Consider the following 24,907-nt stretch of genomic DNA (forward strand, 5'->3'; position numbering starts at 1 on the left):
AGGAGAGAGGAAATGCTATGGCCAGATGAGCTGGAGAAATGGCTGATGCCACTTAATGCATTGAGGGGTGGGGAACTGTTGTAGGGGAAAGGGGTTCAGCGGGCAGAGCTGTTCACATAGTGGTGCCACTGGAGCCCCCTACTAGTTGCTGTGGGCCCCAGATAGACCCTCCCTAACCTCTGTTAAGATCATGGAATCCAAGTCCCAAAGACGTCAGTGTGCCATTGCCAGCTCATCCACATGCTGAGACAGGCAGCTGAGACAGTGTAGAAGGGCTGAGCCAGGGCCCTGCTATGGTGCCCAGTGGCACAGGACCAGCTATGAAGGAGCAGTGTTGAAGTGTTGGGAGATTTGGAGTGAAGGGATGTGTGCAGCTGGAACCCTTTGTCTCTGGTCATCTCTTTTGAATCCTCTGGAAGCTCAGTTTGATCAAGAAGCAGGGCAGATAATGGTTTGGATATCAGACACTCTTTACCTCCATCTCCTTTATGTCCTGCCTCTTGGACAAAGTACCTTCATAATGCTTAAAAATGCAGATGATTCCCAGATGCTCTCAGGAAGCAGGTCCTTGCATCCCTCCAGTGGAGTGGAGGTTGGGGGGAGGGTTTGCTCTTATGCAGGTTGATTCTAAATGACACTAGTGCTCCTCTCTCTCTCTCTCTCTCTCTCTCTCTCTCTCTCTCTCTCTCTCTCTCTCTCTCTCTCCTCTTCTCTCTCTTCTCTCCCTCCTCTCTCCTCTCCCTCCTCTCTCCCTCCTCTCTCCTTTCTCCTCTCCCTTCTCTCCTCTCCCTCCTCTCTCCCTCTCTCTCCCCCCTCTCTCCTCCCCCTCTCTCTCTCCCCCTCTCTCCTCCCCCTCTCTCTTCTCTCTCTTCCCCCCTCTCTCTCCTTCCCCTTCCCTCCCTCCCTCCCCCTTTTTCTCTCTTTCCCTCTCCCCCTCTCCCCTTTTCCCCCTCCCTCCCTCCCTCCCTCTCTCCCTCTTTCCTCTCTCTCTCCTCTCCCTCCTCTCTCCCTCCTCTCTCCCTCCTCTCTCCTCTCCCTCCTCTCTCCCTCCTCTCTCCTCTCCCTTCTCTCCTCTCCCTCCTCTCCCCCTCTCTCCTCCCCCTCTCTCTCTCCCCCTCTCTCCTCCCTCTCCTCTCCTCTCTCTCTTCCCCCTCTCTCTCCTTCCCCTTCCCTCCCTCCCTCCCCCTCCCTCTCTCTCTTCCCCTTTCCCCCTCTCCCCCTTTCCCCCTCCCTCCCTCCCTCTCTCTCTCCCTCTCCTTCTCCCTCTCCCTCTCCCTCTCTTCTCCTCTCCTCTCTCTCCTCTCTCCCTCCCCCCCTCCTCACTCTAGCACCTTTTTATCCTCCATTATCAGCACAATCACCCTGGAACAATCCACCCCACCCAACCCCCACCCCCTGCTGAGAGACAGGTGACCTATCCACCCCTAGATATTGGCTCAGTCTGCATGTGTGACCTCACAGTCCTGCAAAGGGGACCCCAACCAGGGTAGTGGAAACAGAGCCTGTGGCCCTTCCTGCCTGCAGGTAGCCCCAATGTGTGTCTAGTTATACAGGGGTCTCAAACTCGCGGCCCATGGGCCATTTGTGGCCCTCCGTACAACATTTTGTGACTCTGCCCTAGAGGAATCTTTTTCTGTTTTGTTTTGTTTTAGTTGTTTGGGTCACACCCTCCAATGTTCAAGGCTTACTACTGACTTTGCACTCAAGGATCACCCCGACTTTGCCTCCTGTGGCCCCCAGGTAAATTGAGTTTGAGACCCCTGGTAGTCCATCCTGTGGTGCAGGAGCATAGAGATACTGGAGCTGCTGCTGTCTCTGTTCACATTGCCCAGCCATCTAGGTGCCGCTAACTCAGGTTTCGCCTTCTTTAAGGATGCCCCAGAGGGCATTGGCACTGGCACCTCTCCCATCCCAATGGCTGCCACCTTCCTGGGCCACCTAGTGGGCCCAGTCCCACTTCCTGGAGGGATGCTATATTGGGGCTCAGAGATGGGGCTTTATGGGGTAAGCTACCAGGGCCAGAAGGCAGGAGGATTCAATAGGAACCTTCTAGGCCTTTCTCGAAGAAGAGCAAAGACCTATTCCCTCTGCACAGTCTGTGTGCTGTGCCTGTGCCCTCCTTCAAGAGTTCATGGAATGGGGCACAGATCAAAGGCTGAATTCTAGCCGGTGGAAGCTCAAGCATCCTTTTTGGGGGAAGGTTGGAATGTGGAGCCTAAAGGACCCTCTGGAAGGAATATGATACAGTCACTGGCATAGGGGACATGAGACCTTCTGCAGCCACTTTGCTGGGACCTAGGGACACAGGGCAGATGGTAAAATTCTGAGCTACTGCTGTTCTGGACCCCCTAATCTCTCAATTCCCCACTTACCCATGTATAATTCTATCCTTGGTCCTTCTCTACCTGCCCAGCCCTGGGCCTCTTCCAGCTCCTCTCGACATCCCTTTTTCCAGCTACCCTTGATCAGATGACCACTGGGATGTCACCCCCAGAATCATTTCTGGGAACCCCCTTTCACAGATCACCTGAACAGTTCCATGCTTATAACTCACTTGCTCTGTTGGTGACCTGTGGATTTGTTTCCTTTGGGGAATGGGGGTGCCTGGGAAGGAAAAGAGAAACTGTGAGGAGGGAGGCCCCTTTCCTTCAATTCAGCATGAACTTTGGATGCTTGGGAGGCAGAAACCCTTGCATCAATCAGGGGGCAAAGCTCAGGTTTAAGGGGCTGGAGCAATAGCACAGTGTAGAGGGTGTTTGCCTTGCCCATAGCCAACCCAAGTTTAATCCCTGGCATTCCATATGGTCCCAGAGCACTGCCAGGAGTGATTTCTGAGTGCAGAGCCAGGAATAGCCCCTTAGTACCACAAAGTATGGCCAAAACACCCCCCAAAAAGTTCGTGTTTTCAGAATCTAGGGTTCTAAGCCATAGACAGCTACAGAGCCTGGGGGTATACTGACCCCCAGTGCTGGGAAAGAGTGGGAGGCTATACTTGGAGGCTCAAAAGTGGGCCCCCAGATGTGGGTCTGACTGCACTGCTAACTTATCCCCCACGCATCTCAATGTGCTGGTCCATTTCTTAGGCCCTGCAAGCCTCTAAAGTGGGGGGACAGCACCACTGGGGGAGGCTCCATTCTGTTCTCATTATTCCTCTGCTGGCAGTCTGTGGGCAGCAGGTTCTTTCCAGCTCCTTGGTCCCCCACAATTAGATCTCCCCATCCTCGGCTGGGCTAGCCACTGGGGTGCCCTGGGACCCCTGGATGCTGCCTCCCTTCCCACCTGCTGCTTCAGCAAGAGGAGGCAGGGCCCACCTGCCACCTGCACCTCTGACAAGCTCTGAATCTCAGCCCTGGGCATCACTCCCCTTCAGTTCTCTCGAGACCTCAGTAACTCCAGCTTTCTCACCTCCTGGGGCTGCCCCTGGCACTAACCTGCCTCCCACACTGCCTGTGCACAACTTACCTTTGATAGGTGAACCTTTCTTCCCCCTTTTACTCTGGCTGCCATAGCAACATTCCATAGCAATGCTCCCATAGCAACGCCCATAGCAACGCTCCCATAGCAACGATGTTCACTAGCCTTGGAAACTCCTTGATGCCAAACGGGGTGTGTGTGTGTGTGTGTGTGTGTGTGTGTGTGTGTGAGAGAGAGAGAGAGAGAGAGAGAGAGAGAGAGAGAGAGAGAGAGAGGAGAGAGAGAGAGAGAGAGGAGAGAGAGAGAGAGAAAGAGAGAGAGAGAGAGACAGAGAGAGAGAGAGAGAGAGAGAGAGAGAGAGAGAGAGAGAGAGAGAGAGAGAGAGAGAGAGAGAGAGACCAAGCTACTCCTGAGCTTCCTGGGAACATTTTTCTACTCAAATTGTCACTGGACTAAGACAAATGACAGTTTCCCACAGGCCCAGATACTCATAACACCTGTCCCTTCTCTTCTCACACACTCCCCATCATGCCAGCTGTACCATAAGTTGGTGTTGCCCCCTGCCCCAAATTGGCATCATGAGAGCTCAGGCCTTTTTGTGGGTACCCCCCAGTCATCCTGCTTGTTCCCACCTAGACCAAGTGAGGACCCCATGGCCAGGCACTCTGAGCAGTGACTCCCCACACTAGGAAGCTGGGGTTGGTTCCCCAAGTCTCAGCTTTTCCTTCATCTCCCCCCACCAAGAGCACTTTGCACTCTGAACCTGTCATGGCAGCAAAGGGTGAATGAAAGGGGGACCAGTCCCCACCAGAAAGAATCCCCTGGCCCCCACCTGGCCCCAGCTTCCTGCTGACCTTCCTAGAGGGGGCCCTGCAGCAGATCCCAGAGCAGTCCCTGAAGCTCTGCCAAACAGCCCGAGGCTCTGAGCATTCCTGGGAACCCCCCAACAAGCAAAGGAAGATGTTCCTGGGTCCCAGGGAGGGCAGCATTGTCACCTGCCTGACTGGACAACTGACCATGGGGGTCAAGCAGCTGCCAGAGACCCCTAAAATCTGATTCCAGCTGGGAGGGGGTGTATTTCTAGGGCTGCCAGAACAGAGCAGTGGGGCAGATGCAGGTGGGAAAGGGGCAGGAGGCACCCTCCTTCAGGGTCCCCTTCTGGGGCACAATGGTAGGTCTGAGTGGATCTGTCCCCTTAACACACATGATCCTGACCCTGCTGAGTAGCCAAAGAGCACGGTTGTGTCCTGAGAATGGCAGAGCAAAAGTCACCTCACCCTATGCAAAGAGAACAGCAGCCGCTGACTCCAGAATTGGGGGGAAATGGCATCAATAACTCCCCTAATAATTACAAGCCCTCTTTCCCCCTGACAGTTTTCCTGTCACTGATGGCAGTGGCATTATGCAGTTCTGCAGCTTCCCTGGGTACTTGCTGAGTCTGTCCTGGTGGAGAGGTCACCACATGTCCACACTCCCATCGGGAGCCCTGGATCAGATTCAGGACTCACAGTCAGGAAGGATTTTAATTGAGTACAGGGAGAAAGTAAAGACAGACACACAGGTGCCCAGATAAGTGTACACACTTATGTACATGTACATGTACCCACATGCACTAGATGAGCACACATAGATACACATAGATACAGACAGATGTACATGCATGCACATAGATACACTTGCATCAAAGATGCATTAGATGTGTGCATAGATACACATATATAGACACACACATGTACATATGAACGAGACAGGCATATACACAAAAACACACAGGTGTACACAGATATACATGCATACAAAGGTATACATGTGTCCGACACATAGACACGAATGTATATTCATACAAAGGTCCCCTGGGACCCAGACAATGATATTTGGGGATGGTTTTGACTATCACCATCTGGGGGAGCTACTAGCACCCCCACACTCTGTCCTAGCAGCCAACCACCCCACAAACCTCCACCCACAGCCAAATGGCATTTGTGTACCACTGAGTGGCCCCGAATGAAATTGCAAATGCAGCGAGGTGGGTAGAGCCCACCTGAGGGATCCTCTTGCTGGGAGCAGTCACAGCCCCAAGGAGTCAGAGACACAGAGTACCAGGGCAGGAGGGCACCTAACAAATGCTGGCAGAGAGAGCCCTTGGCCCTGTGTTTATGTCCAGGACTGGGTGTTATATCCTGCTGTGTTCCACTGTGCCTCGCTGCACCTCATTGCCTCCTCCTTGCTTCCCACAGCCCTGTGTGTGTTCATTCATTAAGTCCCAGACAGCGTGTGGACACTTCTCAGTGCCTGAACCACATATATCACTATTCCATGAGGGTAGACATGCCCTCCCTCAGCTTTCTTGCAGGTGAGATGCTCAGGACACAGAGATCCAGCATCTTGCCCAAGGTCACACAGCCTGGGTGTGCACGTGCCTTGGCTAGCATAGAACATGCTTAACTCCTTGATTTCTCTCACTTGTAAGGAATACATGGAGCACCCAACCCTGACTCCCATTATGGTGCTTCCCTGACTCCATTTATAGTGCTCACCCATTGCTCATCATGGTACTCCAGCCTGCACCAGAGCCCAGAGACCCCAGACTAATTTCCTTAACTCCCTCTCTCATCAGCCCCCACCCCACAGGGATTGAGTTCAAATCACACCTTCACCGTTAGGGACTTGGATTGCTTAGAGACTGCCAGAGCCCCCTTTGAGAGAAATGTGGGGGTTCTGGTGAGAAGGGCCATCGGGCCTCTGGGGGCCTGTTGGCAGCCGGTGCCGCAGTGCCAAACAGAAACAGTGAATTTAGAGCCGCTTTTTCTGCCTGGGATGCCAGGGATATAAATCTAACTTAGTCTCTGCAGTCAGCCCTACATAGGAATTTGTACAAATTTTGGAGTCAAGGCAAACTCTACCTCATGTCCTTATTTGCACTGGGGAGTGGGTGGCAGGAACAGCCACCAGGTTTGCCTGGTGAGAGGAGATCAAACAATGGGTTTTTGCTGAGCCCCAATTCCAAGGGCCAATGCAGCATTGTGATTTCTCCACCACCAGCTCCATGCCTTGCATGCAGGCCTGAGCGATGGTGTAGGCCAGGGGTGACTGGTAGCAAAGTTCTGGATGGTCTTTCCATTCCCCTCCTGTCAATCCAAGGGAGATTCATTCTTCAATCCTGCCATTCTACTCAGGACACCTGCCTGGAGTGTTTGGCCACCCATCTACAGGTGCGGATGAGTACTTAGATCATCTACTCTGTGTCTACTGAGTCTGCTGGGAATTCTGGATCTGGAGGTTCACACAGCAGCTGTTTCACAGGCACCCCAAAGTGGGAAGAGCTTGTTGAGACATCTGGGGGTATAGGGGTGCAATGAAAGAGGAAAGCACTGGCCCACAATGTGCATTTGGGGGACACATGGCAGAAAGAAAGTAATAGAAGTCAAAGGCACATATTTGGCTTCATTTATGGACATGCAGAGAAAACCCCAGCTCTAGTCCAACATCCCAGGCTCCAGGCACAGTGCTGTGGGGGGGGAGCTGGAGGGTCCATAGCCTGCCCCTCACACTCAGGCCTCCACTCAGCCCAGCTGTTCCTGGAGGTCTCCCCATACCACTTCCAGGTCCTCACTCACTGCACAAGTCAAATGTGCCCCCTCTGTTGACGTGATCTGTCACTGAATCACTACATCCAAATCATAGCACAGGAAATAGACCCGCAGAAAGGACCCCTCACTACCCACTGAAAGACCATGGGGAGACCAGGCCAGCGCTCAGTGTCTCTCACCTGGGACTGGCTCAAACATGAGCCTGGGCTGGACACCAAATCCCCCAGCCCCATACAGACACAGAAGCACCCATAACCCACCAGAGGGGCAGCTTTGTGCTACAGCAAAGAAAGGGTCAAAGTGAACTCTGGGTGTGTCATGAAACACAAGAAAGGGAGGTAGCCCGAAAGAGGTGTGAGCCCATCCAGACAGACGAGGAGAAAAAAGTGTCCCCCTGGCCTCCTGCAGTGGTTCCTAGACTCCCCAGACCACAGCACACTGCAGGCATGGAGATTGAGAAGAGGCACTCAGGCTGCCTCATGGAAACAAAGACCATAACTTGTGTTTCCTTCCCATCAGGGCTTGGGTAGGGTGGACTCCTAGCCTGACTCTGACAGGATGTGGGTGTCCAGAAAATAGCCCCTCTCAGTAATAAGAACCGCAGAAGGTTGGCTGTGATCAGAACAGCAACTGTCAGCAGCCATGAATCATGGCCACCAATGTACTAGTAAGAATTTCAGAGAGGGGGGCCCGGAGAGATAGCACAGTGGCATTTGCCTTGCAAGCAGCCGATCCAGGACCAAAGGTGGTTGGTTCGAATCCCAGTGTCCCATATGGTCCCCCGTGCCTGCCAGGAGCTATTTCTGAGCAGACAGCCAGGAGTAACCCCTGAGCAACGCTGGGTGTGGCCCAAAAAAAAAAAAAAAAAAAAAAAAGAAAAGAATTTCAGAGAGGGGCAGAGTGATAACACAATGGGGAGGGTATTTGCCTTATATGCAGCTGACCGGGATTTGATCCCCAGCATCCCATAGGGTTCCCCCCAAGCCAGGAGTGATTTCTGACTTCAGAGTCAGAAAGAATCCCTGAGCTTCTCCAGCTGTGGCTCAAAAACAAACAAAAATAATTTCAGCAAGCCCACCTTCAAGCCAGCTCCCTCATTATTGCTGCTAAATTTCAATGTTTTGCTGCACCAGACAGCACCCCCAAAGTTCCTGAAATATTTATGCCACTTACAGCTTCTACCCATTAGGTTCCCCACCATAGATGAGATTTTTCTTTTCCTATGCATTGGCATAAAGGGAAACTTCTGAGACTTTGCAAGTTAAGTTTCTCCTGATCTCTAGCCCTCATGTCTTGGCCTCCCACAAGGAAATTTAGGCTTGTCAAATCTAGGAATTTATGGAGCTGGAGCAAGAACAGAGGAGTAGTCAATACAGGTTAATCCTTGGCACCCCATAGGATCCCCCGAGCACCGCCAGGAGTGATTTCTGAGTGCAGAGTCAGGAGTAACCCCTAAGCACCTCTGGTGACCCAAAAAGCAAAAACAAAAAAATAAGGAAAAACACGAAAAAGGAAGGAAAGAGGAAAGGAAGGAAGAACAGAAAGAGGGAAGAAAGGAAGGAAGGGAGGAAGGAAGGAAGGGAGGGAAGAAGGAAGGAAGGAAGGAAGGAAGGAAGGAAGGAAGGAAGGAAGGAAGGAAGGAAGGAAGGAAGGGAGGGAGGGAGGGAGGGAGAGAGAGAGAGAGAGGAAGGAAGGAGGGAGAGAGGGAGGAAGGAAGGAGGGAGAGAGGGAGGAAGGAAGGAAGGAGGAAGGAAGGAAGGGAGGGAGGAAGGAAGGAAGGAAGGAAGGAAGGAAGGAAGGAAGGAAGGAAGGAAGGAAGGAAGGAAGGAAGGAAGGAAGGGAGGGAGGGAGGGAGGAAGGAAGGGAGGGAGGGAGGAAGGGAGGGAGGGAGGGAGGAAGGAAGGAAGGAAGGGAGGGAGGGAGGGAGGGAGGGAGGGAGGGAGGAAGGGAGGGAGGAAGGGAGGGAGGAAGGGTGGAAGGGAGGGAGAAGGAAAAGGGGAAAAGGGGAAAGGGGAAGGGGAAAGGGGAAAGGGAAAGGGAAAGGAAAAGGGAAAGAAAGGAAAAAGGAAGGGAAGGAAGAAAAGGAAAGGAAGGAAGGAAAAGGAGGAAAGGAAGGAAAGAGAAAAGGAAGGAAGGAAAGAGAAGAAAAGGAAGGAAGGAAGGAGAAGAAAAGGAAGGAAGGAAAGAAGAAAAGGAAGAAAGGAAGGAAGGAGAAGAAAAGGAAGGAAGGAGAAGAAAAGGAAGGAAGGCGGAGAAGAAAAGAAAGGAGGAGAAAGGAGAAAGGAAGGAGAAGAAAGGAGAAAAAGGAGAAAAGAAAGAAAGAAGAAAAAGAAAGGAGAGGAAGGAAGGAAGGAAGGAAGGAAGGAAGGAAGGAAGAAGGAAGGAAGGAAAAGAAAAAGAAAAGAAAAGAAAAGAAAAGAAAAGAAAAGAAAAGAAAGAAAAGAAAAGAAAAAAACCTGGGACTTGCTTCCAATATTCCCAAGCCAGAGAACTTAATGCTCTGTGGTCATTTCTTCCCACTAGCAGCTTACTAGCCATCACTATTTCCATCTTGCAGGTGCACCTTTGCCTAAAACCCAACATTCCCCTAGAAGAGTTTTTGTTCCCTCCCCCCACCTAAAATGGGCACTTTCGGTGACAGGCCCTCAAAGGCTCTTCCAAGCGTCCATCAGGAAACACACCTCTTTGTCAAAACAAACAGCTCAATCCTGAATTTGGAGGAGGAAGCAAAGGCGTCTCACATACCCCAAGCCAATCACCCACTCTGAGTGTGTCCCAATAGATTATGTGCCTGGTACTTGATTTGCCACACGGTTTAACAGAAAAGTAACCTTTCTTTTTTCCTAATTAAAGGAAGTAATGTTACAATCAATAATCTTGCCTGCTCGCGCATGAAAATTAATGTCTGTCTATTGTTTTTGAATCACCGAGTGAGCATAGCCACAGAAATGTAAAATGGTGCTATTTCATTTTCATCTATTTAATTTTTCCATTCTCAAATTACATAATGGGGTTAAAACAGTGAATAGAATTAATAGAATGAGTATTTAATTAAGCAATAATGAGTTTCTAAATGGACGCTCAAGGAAACTCGCTTTCTAGTTTATGCAAGAATCAGATAATGGCCTTACCAAAGAATACAATCATTGTGTGGAATGTTTTCTATATTTAAAGATTTTATTTTTTTTTCTAATTCTCTCATGAGTAGATTTAAATATAATCTGGTTTCTTGGTTAGATACAGCTTTGCTTCCAATGTAGGTCCAGAAGCCTTTCCACAGCCAATGAGGACCACATAACTCTACTCTACCCTTGACAGCCAATTCAGCCACTCTCTACCTTCCACTGCCCTCTAGATATGCCTCCCTCTGTTCCCTGCTCACTCCTTGTGGCCCAGTCTTGGCACCTATTCTGTCACATGTCAAGGAGTTTCTCTTTCCCTTCATTGCTGTATCCTTTCAGATCCCCAGACCTCTTCCTGAATGATCTCCCCACAATGGATCAGTTCCCATCCCCATTTCACCCCTTCCCAAGCTGCAGAATCTTCAAGAATTATTTCATTATTTTTCACTTAGAACTTCCTGTGTTTGTATAACTCTACAGATACCATGTTTGTTTCATTTATCAGTGTAATGCTATCACTTAGTACTGTATGATGTCTCACACAGAAGTCACTCGACTGTTATTTTTTGACTGGGTAGATGGTTGACTAGGTTTTGGATGAATGATGGAGAGATGGATGAATGAATTGATAATGGGATAGTGAGTAGGTGGATGAAAGGATAGATAGATGATGGGTGGATGGATGGATGGATGGATGGATGTGGATAAAGGTAGATGATGGATAATAGAGGGAGGGATGTATGGTAAGTGGATGGATGGATGATGAATGTATGGATCTGGAGGAAACTAGATGGAAGGAGGATGTATGATAAATGGATTGTGGATAGGAGAAGGGATATAATGATGAAGGATGGATAGATAGCTAATAAATAATAAAATTAATGTGGCTATGGACTTATTACTATATCTAAGGACATTAGATATGCTTTGCAATGTACACTTTAGAGTTCCTAAAAGTGTCACTTTCTCATTCCTCTAGGACATGTTTGTTCATGTAGTAGTTGTATTGTGTCTTCCCCTTCAGTTCTTGCTGCAGCCATAAAAACATTGAAACAATTGGTCTTTGGACCAATTGGTCTTTGGAGTACACTACCCATGAGAGGAGGTTTTATCTCACTCTTGAATGTAGAGCACGTATGAACTTACAGATTTATTTATTTACCCAGCCAGACCAACAGATAGCCTGTTGCCTATCCATCCATCCCAGTCCCCCCAACCATTCAGCCAGTCAGCCATCTATCTGCCCATCCAACCATCTATCCAGCCAGTCATCAATCTAGCCACCCAACCATCTATTCATCCAGTCAACCAGCCACCTATCTATGTCTATTCATCCATCCATCCATCGATCCAGCCACCCAGCTATCCACTTATCTGTCTCTCCATCTATCCATCCATCCATGCATTGATCTAGCCAGCCAACTATTTATCCTGCCAGCCTATTTATTCATCTATCATTTGTCTATTAATCCATCCATCCATTTGTCCAAAGACCAACTTTTGAAAGGGAGCTTTTGGGATCAAACAACATTTTTCCTATTTATTTTCACACCATTATGAAATGAAAGTTTTAATATCTATAAAAAAAAAAACTTTAGTGTCCAGAAAGGCTAACTAATTGAGGTATATTGTCTAAAGTCCAAAAAATGCATAATGCTCCCCTCAGAAGGACACTTGAAAACAGTAGTTGGAGGCTGGGGTGGAGAGTCCTGTCCTCCATTCTGGGAACATTCATGCAAGTGGCAGGATCCACATCTGATGATGTGCACTTGGCCATACTCCTGTCTCAGTTTCAGTCTCTTTTGTTTATTCCCAAATAGTTCTGCCTCTCCTGCACACACATTTGAGGGACTGAAGATGAGCCCTGGAACCAGACGGAGAACCTCCAGTCCCCTCCTGTCACTGCCTATTCTTGGTGATGAACAGCAGGATACCCCCAGCTTTGGCAGAATCTTGTCCCCTCAGGAGCTGTACCACAGCTTTGTTGCAACAGTGCCAGACTCCACACAGCTTAGCAGCCTCACACTGCACCATGGTTTTGTCTGGGACCCTTATATGCAGAAGCACAAGTCCATTTCTCACCACCAATGTCCCCAGATTTCCCCCTGTCCTCCTCCCTTCTCTCCCCTGGCTGCCTCTGGGGGAGGCAGGGCTCCTCTCTGGGCTGCCTCTGCCTCTCATTTTTCTTCTCTCTCTCTCTCTCTCTCTCTCTCTCTCTCTCTCTCTCTCTCTCTCTCTCTCTCTCTCTCTCTCTCTCTCCCTCTCTCTCTCTCTGTCTGTCTCTCTGTCTCTCTCTCCCTCTCCCTCTCCCTCTCTCTATCTCTCTCAATATTTTTTCTGAAGGGGTATCATGTATATCACTTTCCCTCTTTTCAGCACCTAGTTTTTGCCTAGAGTGTTGCAGTCTTTGTTTTAATAAATGACTTTGGGCAAAATCTCACCTTCTTACTTCTGCTGCTGTTGCTTAGGTCCAACCACCTGTGTCTGGGGGTGGGTGGTGATGGGAGAGAAACCAGGATGGATGCAATCAATCAGGTGAGGGCTCAGACCCAGAACTCTCTCCTGGGGCTGTTATCTGGGCCCTCTCTTGGGCTCCGTCACCCCACTTTATGCCAAAAGTTTCTCCCCACCCTCCTAACCCCCACCCGAAGCTCCCAGGTCTCCTGCAGAAAGCAGACAGCAACTCCCACCAGGTTTACTGTGGTGTGAGACAAATGAGCTCCCCTACCCCCACCAGATATCAGGAGAAAGTGATTAATGATTTACAAGTCAATTAATCAGCTTGGGCCTCAGAAACCTCATTTCTCAAATTACTCTTCTTTCAATGCTAGGCTTGGGGCCGCCTGGCCCACCATCTACACCTTCGCTCTTCTGCTAATTGAAATTCCACGGCCTTTCTTCTTCCTGCCAGCTTATTGGGATTACTTGTGGGGAAAATATTTGCAAACAGATTATGGTTCACCTGGAGGGTGTCAGCAGTAAACACCAAAACAATGCCTTGTGCGCCCAGCCCAGCAGCACGCACTCAGGAGAAGCGCCCATCTTTCTCGGACAGAGCTGATTTTTCATTTATTGATTTATTTGCACCACCTCTACTGGCAAACAAGTCTGGGAGATGTTTTACAATTAAAACCCAGGGGTACAACAAGACTCCAAAGCCATGATTTATACGCTTCCTTGGAGGATGCTTTTTCATCCCTGCAGGTGGTAGCCAGAGGTGGGGAGGAAAAGAAAGAGGAGAGGGAGGAGGAGGAGGAAGATTAGCCTTTAGAAGAGGTAGTATGCTCCAGTGTGTGTTCAGGGGCGTGGTGTGGGGTTCAGACCCAGGTATTTCTATGCATGAACAGCCTGTCAAATGTCTGAGTGTTTGAGGCATGCACTCCTGCAGCTAGGAATGGATGAAGGACTCCAATATAAAGTGCTCGCCAGGCTTCCTCCAAACAACCCTGTTTGGAGAAACAGAAATTCAGCCAACCTGGTTCCCTCCCAGGGGTAGCTCAGGACTTGGAGCTCCATTGCCTGTGGCTTCCCCATCACTTGGTGGCAGAGAAAAGGCCCATCTACCAGGGAGCCCTTGCAATCACTGACTCTTCTGCTTGCTATTTGGGTGATTGTTCAGCTGCACCCTAAGTGCCAGGAGCCCTGGAAAGGACACACTACATCTGGGGTGCTCAGAGGAGGCTGTGGTTCTTATTACATGATGCTGAGGGGGGAGTATGCCCCAATATCTGACATGGACAGTGGGGAGTCCTCTTAGAAGGGACAACATGCTTTTCTCAAAATGCTAAGGGACAAAAGCCAAAACAACAACAACAACATAAAACAACCAAAGGGGCCTGAGCAATAGCACAGCCAGGAAGGTACTTGCCTTAACCCGGCATCCCATATAGTCTCCTAAGCACTGCCAAGAGTGATCCCTGAGCACAGAGCCAGAAGTAACATCTGAGCACTACTAGGTGTGGCCAAAAATAAAAAAATAAATGCTGAGTGTCCTCTGCTGTGTTTGCAGTTTCAGGCCACTGTGGAGGAAGGAGCTGTGGGCGTGATTGTCAACCTGACGGTGGAGGACAAAGACGACCCCAGCACAGGCGCCTGGAGGGCCGCCTATACCATCATCAATGGGAACCCCGCGCAGAGTTTTGAGATCCGCAGCAACCCGCTGACCAACGAGGGCATGCTGGCAGTGGTGAAGGTATGTCTGGGCCTTCAGGGGACGCGTGCCCAGGCTCTCTCCTCCCAGATTTCCAACTAAAGGCTCCCATGTACAAAATAATCTCTTGTGGGGTTGGGGGGCTAGAGCAATAGCAAAGAGGGAAGGAAATCTGCCTTGTATGTGGCCCACCTGGGTTTGGTCCCCAACATCCCATAGGGACCCAGTAGTTATTTCTGAATTCAAAACCAGGAGTTTGGCCAAAAAAACCCTAAATAGGGGCCGGAGCGGTGGCATAAGCGGTAAGGCATCTGCCTTGCATTCACTAGGAGGGTTCAATCCCCCGACATCTTATATGATCCCCCAAGCCAGGAGCAATTTCTGAGCAAATAGCCAGGAGTAATCCATGAGTGTCACCAGGTGTGGCCCAAAAACCAAAAAAAAAAAAAAAACTAAATAAATAAACAAGTCAACATTTCAAATAAATACTCTATGATATATCAGGTATTTCCTCATGGTGAATTTTCAGAGAGGCCTGAAAGAGTTTTGTTTGTTTGTTTGTTTGTTTGTTTGTTTGGGGTCCACACCCCATACTGCACTCAGGAATCACTCCTGACTGGTTCAGAGAAACATCTGGATGCCAGGGATTGAACCTGGGTCAGCTGCATGCAAAGCAAGTGCCCTGCCCTCTGTGCTATCACTCCAACCCTAATGTTTTAAAGATCTGCTCTCAAAATGTACCTGATTTCCTTTTCTTTCTAATCTCCCAGAGAGTTTTAGTTACTTTTCAGTAGGCTACAGTCACCACTGGGGTGATTCTCACTGTGTGTGTAGCTGTCCTTGAGCACTGCTCACAGAAAGCTCCTTCTCTCTGAGGGAACAGAGAAAAGGCAGTCATGAATTAAAGCCTCCAACACACACACACATACACACACACACACACACACACACACACACACACACACACACACACACTCCACACTCAGAAAAATGACAAAAGTATAAACCAGTCTAATATTGACAGGGAGTGAAGGTATCAGAGAAGAGGTAGGGGCACTTCAAGTGCTTTTGCCTTTTCTCGTGGACATAAAAGGGCTGCCAGAATTCCAGGTGTCACATCCTCCTACCACTGTGTTCCAAATCAGAGAGTAAAGAGGCAGCCAGGCAAAAAAGAGGGGAAGCATGGTCTGTGTGCCCCTTGGCCCTTCCCAGTAAGAAAAGGATCCCCCAGTTAATATCCCATGATGCTTGTTAACCAAGTGACAGTCACCCCTTCTGCCTTAAGTAAGGAGCGAGAGTGAATAAGGGAGCAGGGGCCAAGCAGGGCTCTGATTTTTGTGCTCAGCATTGGGAAAAACTGCAGATCAGGGCATGACAGGGTTTCCTGTTGCATGCTGCCACTAACCAACAGATAGAGCCAACTACATTTTAAGCCTCTTTCTCCTTTGTCCCCAACAAAGGTCACTTCCAGAAACCTGGCCTGTGTCTCTCAGCCCTGCCCATCCCCACCCCTGCCCCTGCAGGCAGCAATACTGTGGTGTCTCCCTCCCACCCTCTGGGTTCGCTCTTCCAGCCACTCCTCACAGGACAGAGCCTACACCACCACCCCAAACACGCTATCAAATATTAATTGCATCGGCCTCTGCCATGGCCTCAGAAGTGCTTTCAATTTCCTCCCAGCTCTGACGCTGTTGCTGCAGAACATGAATAAGGGCCACACCCCAAGACAAGGGAGCCACAAGATCCCACAGGGGCCATGAGCAGAGACCATGTTTCCCCAGTGTTGGGAGTAGGGGGTGGCCCCACACAGCTGGGATTGTCCCATAGGGATTCTCGGAAACCAACACAGGAGGCATTTGGTTCAAAATGAGACTCTTGGCTCCGTCTCTGCTCTCCATTCCTAGTGGTCATTTATATCTGAGAGCCCCAAAGTCAGTTCTCAGATGAGGAATGACCCCAAAAAATGACTCCCTAGGCCAGGGTGTGAGGGCATTGCAGACCTCTGCCCCTCCCCAGCACCTTTCCAGGCTGTCACTGCCCTGCTCTGGACTAGATGGGTCTGAACTGATTGGTCACAATGTGCAGTGACACCCCTAAGTGCCTTCACCAGGTAGGACCTGGTGGCTGCAGGTGGCCTGGGGTCTAACACTTTTTCTACCTGTCCCACCCCCAACCCCCATTTCTGAAACTGACAGCCTCCTATTTGCTGTGTTCTCTGACCAAGTAATTTGATTTCTCTGGGCCTGCTTTCTCTTGACAAACAGGAGCACTAGGGCCCTAAGTGGGGAGAGTGCGGGGAAGTGAGGGACAATGAGGGACACCCCCCCCCCCAGCCCTGAGACATGCACAGAGCACAGATAACGCTCTGGGAAAGGGGTATAGGGTCAAGGGAAGCACTGTGCAGTGGCCAGAGGTGATGCTGGGTGAGGCAGGTGAGAGAGTCGGACACAAGGAGTGGAAATAAGGGGCCCGAAGAGATAGCACAGAGGTGTTTGCCTTGCAAGCAGCGATCCAGGACCAAAGGTGGTTGGTTCGAATCCTGGTGTCCCATATGGTCCCCCGTGCCTGCCAGGAGCTATTTCTGAGCAGACAGCCAGGAGTAACCCCTGAGTACTGCCGGGTGTGGCCCAAAAACAAAAAGAGTGGAAATAAGTGGGGAGCAGAGCTGGGCAGCTGTGCCCCAAGAGTAAGCCCTCACCTCTATGTTCACATCACCCCTAGAAACACTCCCATGTGCAGAACACAGAACCCTGTGACCCTGGAGAGAGCACTCAGGATGGAGCCCTTTTTGCCTCATTCATTCTGTGTTTCAGGATGCCCAGAAGCCACAAAATCTCAGGGTCTCTGTCCCCTATTCTCTGGTGGAAGAGACACCCCAGAAGGAAGGCCCACAGCCTCTATCTGACCCTTCCTGTTCTGTCTCCCCGAGTCTCCCTGTCTTTTCCCAGCCGGCCTCAGGCGCGCACTATGTGGGGTGTCCCCTGGGCAGACCGGTCACTGAACCTTCTCTCTGTTCTCCCAGCCACTGGACTATGAAATTTCCGCCTTCCACACCCTACTCATCAAGGTGGAGAACGAGGACCCGCTGGTGCCCGGCATTGCCTACGGGCCCAGCTCCACGGCCACGGTGCACATCACGGTGCTGGACGCCAACGAAGGCCCCGTCTTCTTCCCCGACCCCATGACGGTCACTCGCCGCGAGGATGTCTCGGTGGGCACCGTCCTGCTGACCGTCAATGCTACAGACCCCGACTCCCTGCAGCACCAGACCATCAGGTGGGTGTGTGTTCCAGGGCACAGGGTTTGGGGCTGTGTGACAAGAGTGCATGGGGACAGGATGAGTGAGATGGGGGGGCTTCAGGGAATTGGGGTGCACAGGGCAGGGTGAGTGAGATGGAGACGTATGGGATGGGGCAGGCAGGACAGGTTACATTAGATTGGCGCATGCTTAATCCAAAAGTGCAGGACCAGGGCGCAGACAAAAACATGCTGGGCGTGCTGTCTCGTACCTGGCTTTTGGGAAGTCAGGAACAAACTTGCCTTAAATAATGTGGATGGTAAAGTCGCGATGGGGCATCTGTGCTTGATGGCATTGGGGAGGCAGCATCAGAGCTCTGGCCCAACCTTGACTGAAACAGACCAGAATCCAAGGAGAGCATTTTTCGGGGCTGAGCTTTCAGGGTCCAAGAGGTTTGGGTCCCCTGAGCCCTGCCAGGAGGGATTCCTGAGCACAGAGCCACGAGTGAGCCCTGTGCACAGAGCTTAAGCACAGTTCTTAAGCACAGCTGGATATGAGCAGAGAATAAAACTATATAACTAAAATAATAGATTTTTTTTTAAAACCCTGATCATCGCGCCTGGACTGGACCCCTCCTTCAGGTGGGAAGACCTCTCTCGCTTAGCTCTGAATCTGGGGGGGCCTATCCACCTGCCTGTGAGGTGGGAGTTCTCTTAACACCCCAAGATTGAGCATGACATCCTCACCGCCTTGTTGTGGAATATTTAGATCGCTCCAATCATAGGCAATTCTTCTCGCAAAGGTCAGCGACTGCACTTGTAGCTGGGCTGTTGAACGCCTCGTTAATTTTCTGAAGAATGTTGGGGAAATCCTCGCGCCCCATCTTGACACTGTTAATGCCTTTTGTCGCTGGAAGAACGCGCTGGTTTTCTGGCTGCGTGTCAGAATCCTGTTTTCCCTTTCCTTCCGCACAGCTGTGGAGAGGAGGGATTTGCTGATCATCAGGGCCATGCAAATATTGGGGTGTTGGGAGCCGAGCTGGTTGCTAAGAGAAGCTGAAAGTTCAGGAGAGAGACTGATCTGCGGTACTGTCTAATCTACCCCTAAACCACCTTCCTGGGGTTTAAACCTGGGGAATTCCTTATCTCCTCATCTAACACCACTTTCGACCACTTTCCAGAGCCCATACAAAATGTGGAGACTCCACGTAGGGCCCCTGAGAAACTTAGCAAGTTTCATTTTCTGTTGGGAACCTTTTCTTTATTCAATTACTCAAGACATGGGTTGGTGCTCGGAGACTTCACAAGCTGTCTCTCATTCCTGCCAACCATGTAATTCCCCAAGCAGATACGAAGCACAGGAAAAGGGTGCGTCTACAATTTTTGAGGTTTTGATTTTGGTTTTGTGGCCACACCTGGTGGCACCCAGGGGTTACTCCAGGCTCTGTGCTGAGGAGTCATTCCTAGCTGGCTATGGGATGTTGAGGATCGAACCTGGGTCAACCACATGCAAGGCAAACACCTCCCCACTGTGCAATTGCTCCAGTCCCAGGACAATAGGAGGTTCCATAACATGAGAACATTCTTAGAGCTTGTAGAGAGTTTCTCCTGTTTGACTTGACCCTGGTGCCATGCAGCAGTGTAAGGCACCAGCAGTCCATACTGAGCCAAGGCCTTCAACCAAGCAGAAGTGATGTGGAGGTGGCCCCTGCCAGGCAAGGCCCTCTTGTTGGTATATGGGGGTGTCTGAGAGTAAATAATTCTATGCTATAGCAGCTTGTTGTTTATGAGTTCCCCCAAATAGCTTTAAATGAAGTCCAGGAAAAATGCCCAGGCCAAGGCAGACACACGTCTGGCTTAACTAGCCTGGAAAGTATTTGAGGAACCGATTTCCCCCAATACCTGGAACTACAATCCAAGCAGAGCTGGTCTTAGGGCAAAGATTTCCCAGCCAGACCCAGCTTCCGCCCTTCTCTCTCTGAAAGTGACCCAGTCTTTTGGGGGACCATATTTTAAGTCCTTCTCCATTCTCTTGCCTTTGGGCTGTTTTTGTTGTTGTTGTTGTTGTTGTTGTTATTTTTGGTTTCGCTTAAGACTCTGAAGATGGGCTGGACTGGAGCAAAAACACAGTAGGGAGGGCATTTGCCTTGCATGTGGCCAACCCAGGTTTAATCCCCAGCATCCCAGAGGGTCTTCCAAGCTTGCCAAGAGAAATCCCTAATACAGAGCCAGGAGTAATCCCTGAGCGCTGCCAGGTGTGGCCCAAAACAAACAAATAAACAAACAGAAAAGGTTGATCCAGAATGCAGCACACAAACAATAACCCAGCCCTGAGAGATCTTTTTAAATACCACTTCCCTGTTTTGCTGGGGTTCATCAGGTCCTTCTCTCCATCATCTTATTTAGTCTAGGAATGGCATGGGGTGGGGGTAGGTTGAAATTATCCACAGCTGCTGACTGCTCTGGGTTAGATCATCCCCCCAAATTCTTTAGTCTCAGCCACACACTTGGGGGTTCAAACCACAAAGTAGCTTTACCATTCCATGGAGATGGAGAGGGGAGGGGATCTCTGGCACCATAATGAAACAAAAATATAATAATCATCACTTCCAGGCCAGATTGAAGAATCTAATAAGGGCTGACTCCCACCTTTTAAATGTTAATCAGATGATAAAGGCCAAATAATAACATTTCTACCTTGGGAAATTAAGAGAAGAGCTTCCATCTACTAAAATATATTCTTAGCACTTCATCTTAATTAAATGTGGTGACTGACCTCAAAAATAGGATTTGGGGTGAGGTCATTTCTGGGTGTTTTTTTTTTTTAATGAGATTTTTTTCTTTCCCCCCTGAGTCAACAAACCCGGAGCAATCACATGTAAATGAGTGGTTTACAGAGGCTCCTTTGTAATTTTTAATTAAAGCACTGTCCATCCGTTGGAGGTTTATGGTGGCAATGCGATTTATCGCCTGCTCTGCTCTTCATTGTTTAATTATTTATGCAAATATATTAACAAAGTCTCGGCTTCGTTTCAGTGGTCAGACTTTTATGTTAGGAAGAGGCCAGTAAAGAAACAAGAACTAATAAATGAAACAACAGAATTTGGAAAGATGGAACATCTTGACACGCCCAAAATTCAAATCTCCAGCCCCAGAAGGGTTTCATAATTAACCTCAATTAGGGGTGTTCGGTGCTCAGGGGGAGCAGCTGGTCATGAATAGAGAACTGTTGAGAGGGTTCTTTTAATAGCCAACGGCTTCTTTCACATACATGGTTATGAATTTGCCATAAGCCAGATTTTCAAGATGGAAGCCATGATGTCTAGTTGGGTTTCTGGAAACGTGATTGTGACGATGGTTCCTGCTGGCCCTGAGAATCTAATTCTCAGCCCTAATATCAGAAGCATTGACTTGAAGATCAATCCAAACCCAATGTTTCCTGAGATGTTGCATTTGTTTTGCCAAGTTGTGTATTGTTTCATTCTTTTTTATCTTCATCAAGATGTTTGGAGTCTGCATTCATTGATTGAGAAGTCCGTCCCTCGGTGAATAGGGAGAGTGTCTGATTTATCTTATTATCTCCTTTTGTCAGTCACCAGCTCCAGGCTGACTGCAAACACGTCTCCAGGACCCACCAAGGGCTTAGCATGGCCACAGTGCAGACGTTGGTAATGAAACCGTGGGCAGCACATCATGTAACTAATTGCAGAAATAGGGTTTGTTATCTGCTCCTGATACGTTTTTCCAGACAAAGCTCAGAGACTTGAAACTATGCACACCAGAGTCTGGTCCAAACAAAGACAATTTTTTTTCATCTTTTTCCCAACTGAGAACGCAGCATGTTATAGGAATCTCCAAGTCAAAGGGGATCTTCATAGAGCTGACCCTGGTTGTGTGGGGTGAGCCTACATAGCAGGCACCAAGGCCACTCTCAGTGATTCTTGGACAAATGGTACAGGAGGGTCAATGCTAGGATGCTGTCATGGTACCTAAGCTGCTCCCTGAGCTGCCCATGTGTGGGTACCAAAGTCCTCATGAAATGGGGGGTTGGGCACTTCATTGAGAGGGGTTAAAAGGACAGACTGAGCCATTTGCTTTTATCTGAACTTCCCAGCTCTTAACTGTCCTCACTTCCTACTCACCCTTCTATCCCACCCCTTGAGGACACATAATCACAACCTCAGCACCTCAGGTGCCTCTCTCTGCCAACTACCATGTGTATTCTCAAGGCACATGGGTTTCATGGGTTATGACACTGCATCAACACAGTGCATCAACCCTCAGAAACTCTCAGCCTTTCTTTTTTTTTTTGGTTTTTGGGCCACACTCGGCGATGCTCAGGGGTTACTCCTGGCTCTTTGCTCAGAAATCACTCCTGGCAGGCACAGGGGATGATAAGGGATGCCAGGATTCGAACCACCATTGGTCCTGGGTCAGCGCTTGCAAGGCAAACGCACTACTGCTGTGCTATCTCTCCGGCCCCAGAAACTCTCAGCCTTAAAGCCACACAACCACCACCCTAAAAAGTGCCATTTGTCTTTCTCCCCCACCCACCCCGTATGTCCCCAATGGGTCTGCTGTTGGCCATACATGTGTTTTCTAGAATTTGGACATTGAGTCCTAAAAATGTGCTCCTCATTCCTCCTTTCCTTCAGCACATTTATTTGAGGGCCTCCTCGTGTTCTGACCCTTGAAACCCCTTTGCCAATCCTTGCAGCTCCTCCTTCCCCTCCAATTTATGAATTCTGAGTCATCCCAAGAGAAAACATCATGGCAGAGCCCCACCCCAAAGGGTCCCCTCTGTTTGGAAGACATCCCTGAGTCGGATTTTTATTTGGTTTGGTTTCCTGTTTTGGGCCACACCCAAGACATTGCTGGGAAGGGGTTTCCTGGTAACACCACTGGTATTGGGGGGGGGAAGTTGTTTGTTTTGGGGCCACACCCAGCTGCACTCACGAGTTACTCTTGGATTCGCACTCAGAAATTACTCTTGGCAGTGCTTGGGGGGACCCTGTGGCATCCCAGGGATCGAAGCAAGGCAAACACCCTCACCACTGTGCTCTTATTTCAGCCCCACCACTGGTGTTTTTAAAAGAGCTTTCCCTCGGGGCGGAGAGATAGCTTGGAGGTAAGGCGTTTGCCTTGCATGCAGAAGGACAGTGGTTCGAATCCTGGCATCCCATATGGTCCCCCTGGACCTGCCAGGAGCAATTTCTGAACATAGAGCCAGGAGTAACCCCTGAGCGCTGCCGGGTGTGACCCCCACCCCACTCCCCAAAAAAAGAACTTTTCCTTTTTTTATTTAGCATCTCAGCTGTTAGACTGGGGCCTATTTCTTGAGCTCTAATGCAGAACCAAACACTGTTCTCAGAGGACAAATAAGAGCTAGTGATGCTAAGACTTGCTCTTGGGGACAGACAGAGCCTGAGGAAAATAATGGGCAGTAGAGCAGGTGTCCAGCAACCCTGAAGAAGCACATCTGGCCGGCTCTACTGTGAGCTTCCTAGGAGTGAGTCCATGCTATGGGAGAAAAACTCACCTCTTTAATTTGCAGCTATATTCACTGTAAACCCATGTTTCTTTTCCCCTTTTTTTCTACTCATTTAAATGCTTGTCAATGAGTTTGCTCATTATAGGGGGAAAAAAATTAGGAAGCATTAAAGAGAATAGAGTAGCAAATTAAAAACCACCTTTAGGGGGCCAGAGCAATAGTACATCAGGGAGGGTGTTTGCCTTGCACACAGCCAACTTGAATTTCATTCCCAGCATCCCATAGGGTTCTTAGAGCCTGACAGGAGTAATTTTCTGAGCACAGAGCCAGGAGTAACTCCTGAGCATTTCCGGGTGTGTCCAAAAAAGCAAAATATAAATAAATAATAATTAAAAAATAAATCACCTTTAATCTCCCCACCCAGTTGGGCCGCAGTTAGATTTCATTTTGTTCATTCCAAGGTGTGGGGCAGTGGTTTTGCTTCATTCTGCACGATTAAACAGGCCAGGGGAACCAGCATCAGCTTCCCAGGCAGCTGAGCTGAGTTAATTTTTTTTTTAAGAGCTACTAATTTTTGATTAACAAGGATGAATGTAACATTGAAGAGGAATCTAATTACACCCTCTCCCCACTTCTTCACCAAACAACATCATCCTCCCAACCCCCCAGGAGTTGTGGAGAGGAGACTGGGCAGATGGATGGTGCTGAGAGGGACATTCTCGGGGACATTTTTCATGGCGCTGTCCAGACAGTTGTGTGAGTGGCCAACGGTGAGACAGCCTGGGAGCAGGTCCGGCAGCAGCTGGGCTGGATCATAACTCACTTTGTCAGTACTTAATTCTGGGCCCACCGAGAGAGCCTCACCCGCTAGAAAGATGAGCCCTTCTGTGCCTGGATGTACAGGAGCTGAGAAAGCAGAGAATGGGGGAGAATAGGGGAGCTGGCTAGAGAAACATTATGAGGACTAAGGTGTATTGGAAGAAGGGAGGAAGGAAGAAGGAGAAAAAAGGAAGGAAGAAGGAGGGAGGGAGGGAGGAAAGAGGGAGAAAAGAGGAAGGAGGGAGAAAGGAAAGGAGGAAAAAGGAGAAAAGAAGGAAGGAGGAGGGGAGAAGGAGGGAGGGGAGGAGGAAAGAAAAAGGGAGGGAGGAAAATGGAGAAAAGAGGGAGGAGGGAGGGAGGAAGAAAGGTAGAAGGAGGGAGGGGAGGGGAGGAGAAAAGAGAGAGGAGAAAGGGAGGTGGGAGGGAGGGTAGGAGGGTGGAAGTAGGGAGGGAGGAGAAAGGGAAGAAGGAAGGAGGAGCAGGAGCGGTGGCAGGTGTCTCCCCCAGGTCTAGGACTGACTCTCAGGGCTTTGATGGGGTTGAGACTGGATATCCTGTTCAGACTCTTCAATGTGGAAACTTGGCAGGGAGGGGTATAGGCTTTGGCTCCTGGGAAATTTTCCTAATCACACTGTTGTGTGGAAGCAGCATCTGTGTCCCACCCCACCCCACCCAGCACAACGCCCAGGGCTCAACCCATCAACTCCCCTTTCCCAGGGACTGACCTTCCTGATGGCTCCAGTGCTTAGTGAGGTTGAGTTCCTAAATCAAGGCTGACAGGTGACATGTTTCTGAGCCCCGAGCTCAGCAGTGACCTTCTCGTTCCACAGTAACTAGAGCTGGGTGACACATGATAAAGGGACACATTGAGCATTTTTTTCCAACATGGAATGAAACCATAATTAGATTGTGTGTCCCAAACTGGCCCACGAATTGCAGTCATCCATCTGATCATCTCATAGGGATGGCCATGGCTTTTACCTGGGGGAGAGCTTTGAAATAGCTGGATTCAGGGAGCTCCTTCGGGTATCTGTTTACACATGGGAACACTGGTGGGGACACTCCTGACTGAGGATGAGTGTAG

At 49.6% G+C, this 24,907-nt stretch overlaps 1 protein-coding gene across 1 annotated transcript in view; it reads left to right on the plus strand.

The window, feature by feature from the left end:
- Positions 1–24,907, plus strand: part of CDH13 (cadherin 13) — a 733,255-nt gene that overhangs the window by 693,688 nt on the left and 14,660 nt on the right. Inside the window, exons 9-10 of the mRNA XM_049787442.1 lie at positions 14,136–14,318; positions 17,299–17,552. Coding sequence (XP_049643399.1) covers positions 14,136–14,318; positions 17,299–17,552 — 437 coding nt within the window. The remainder of the gene's footprint in view (positions 1–14,135; positions 14,319–17,298; positions 17,553–24,907) is intronic.

The sequence above is a fragment of the Suncus etruscus genome, chromosome 14 (assembly GCF_024139225.1).
Source record: "Suncus etruscus isolate mSunEtr1 chromosome 14, mSunEtr1.pri.cur, whole genome shotgun sequence".
NCBI lineage: Eukaryota > Metazoa > Chordata > Mammalia > Eulipotyphla > Soricidae > Suncus > Suncus etruscus.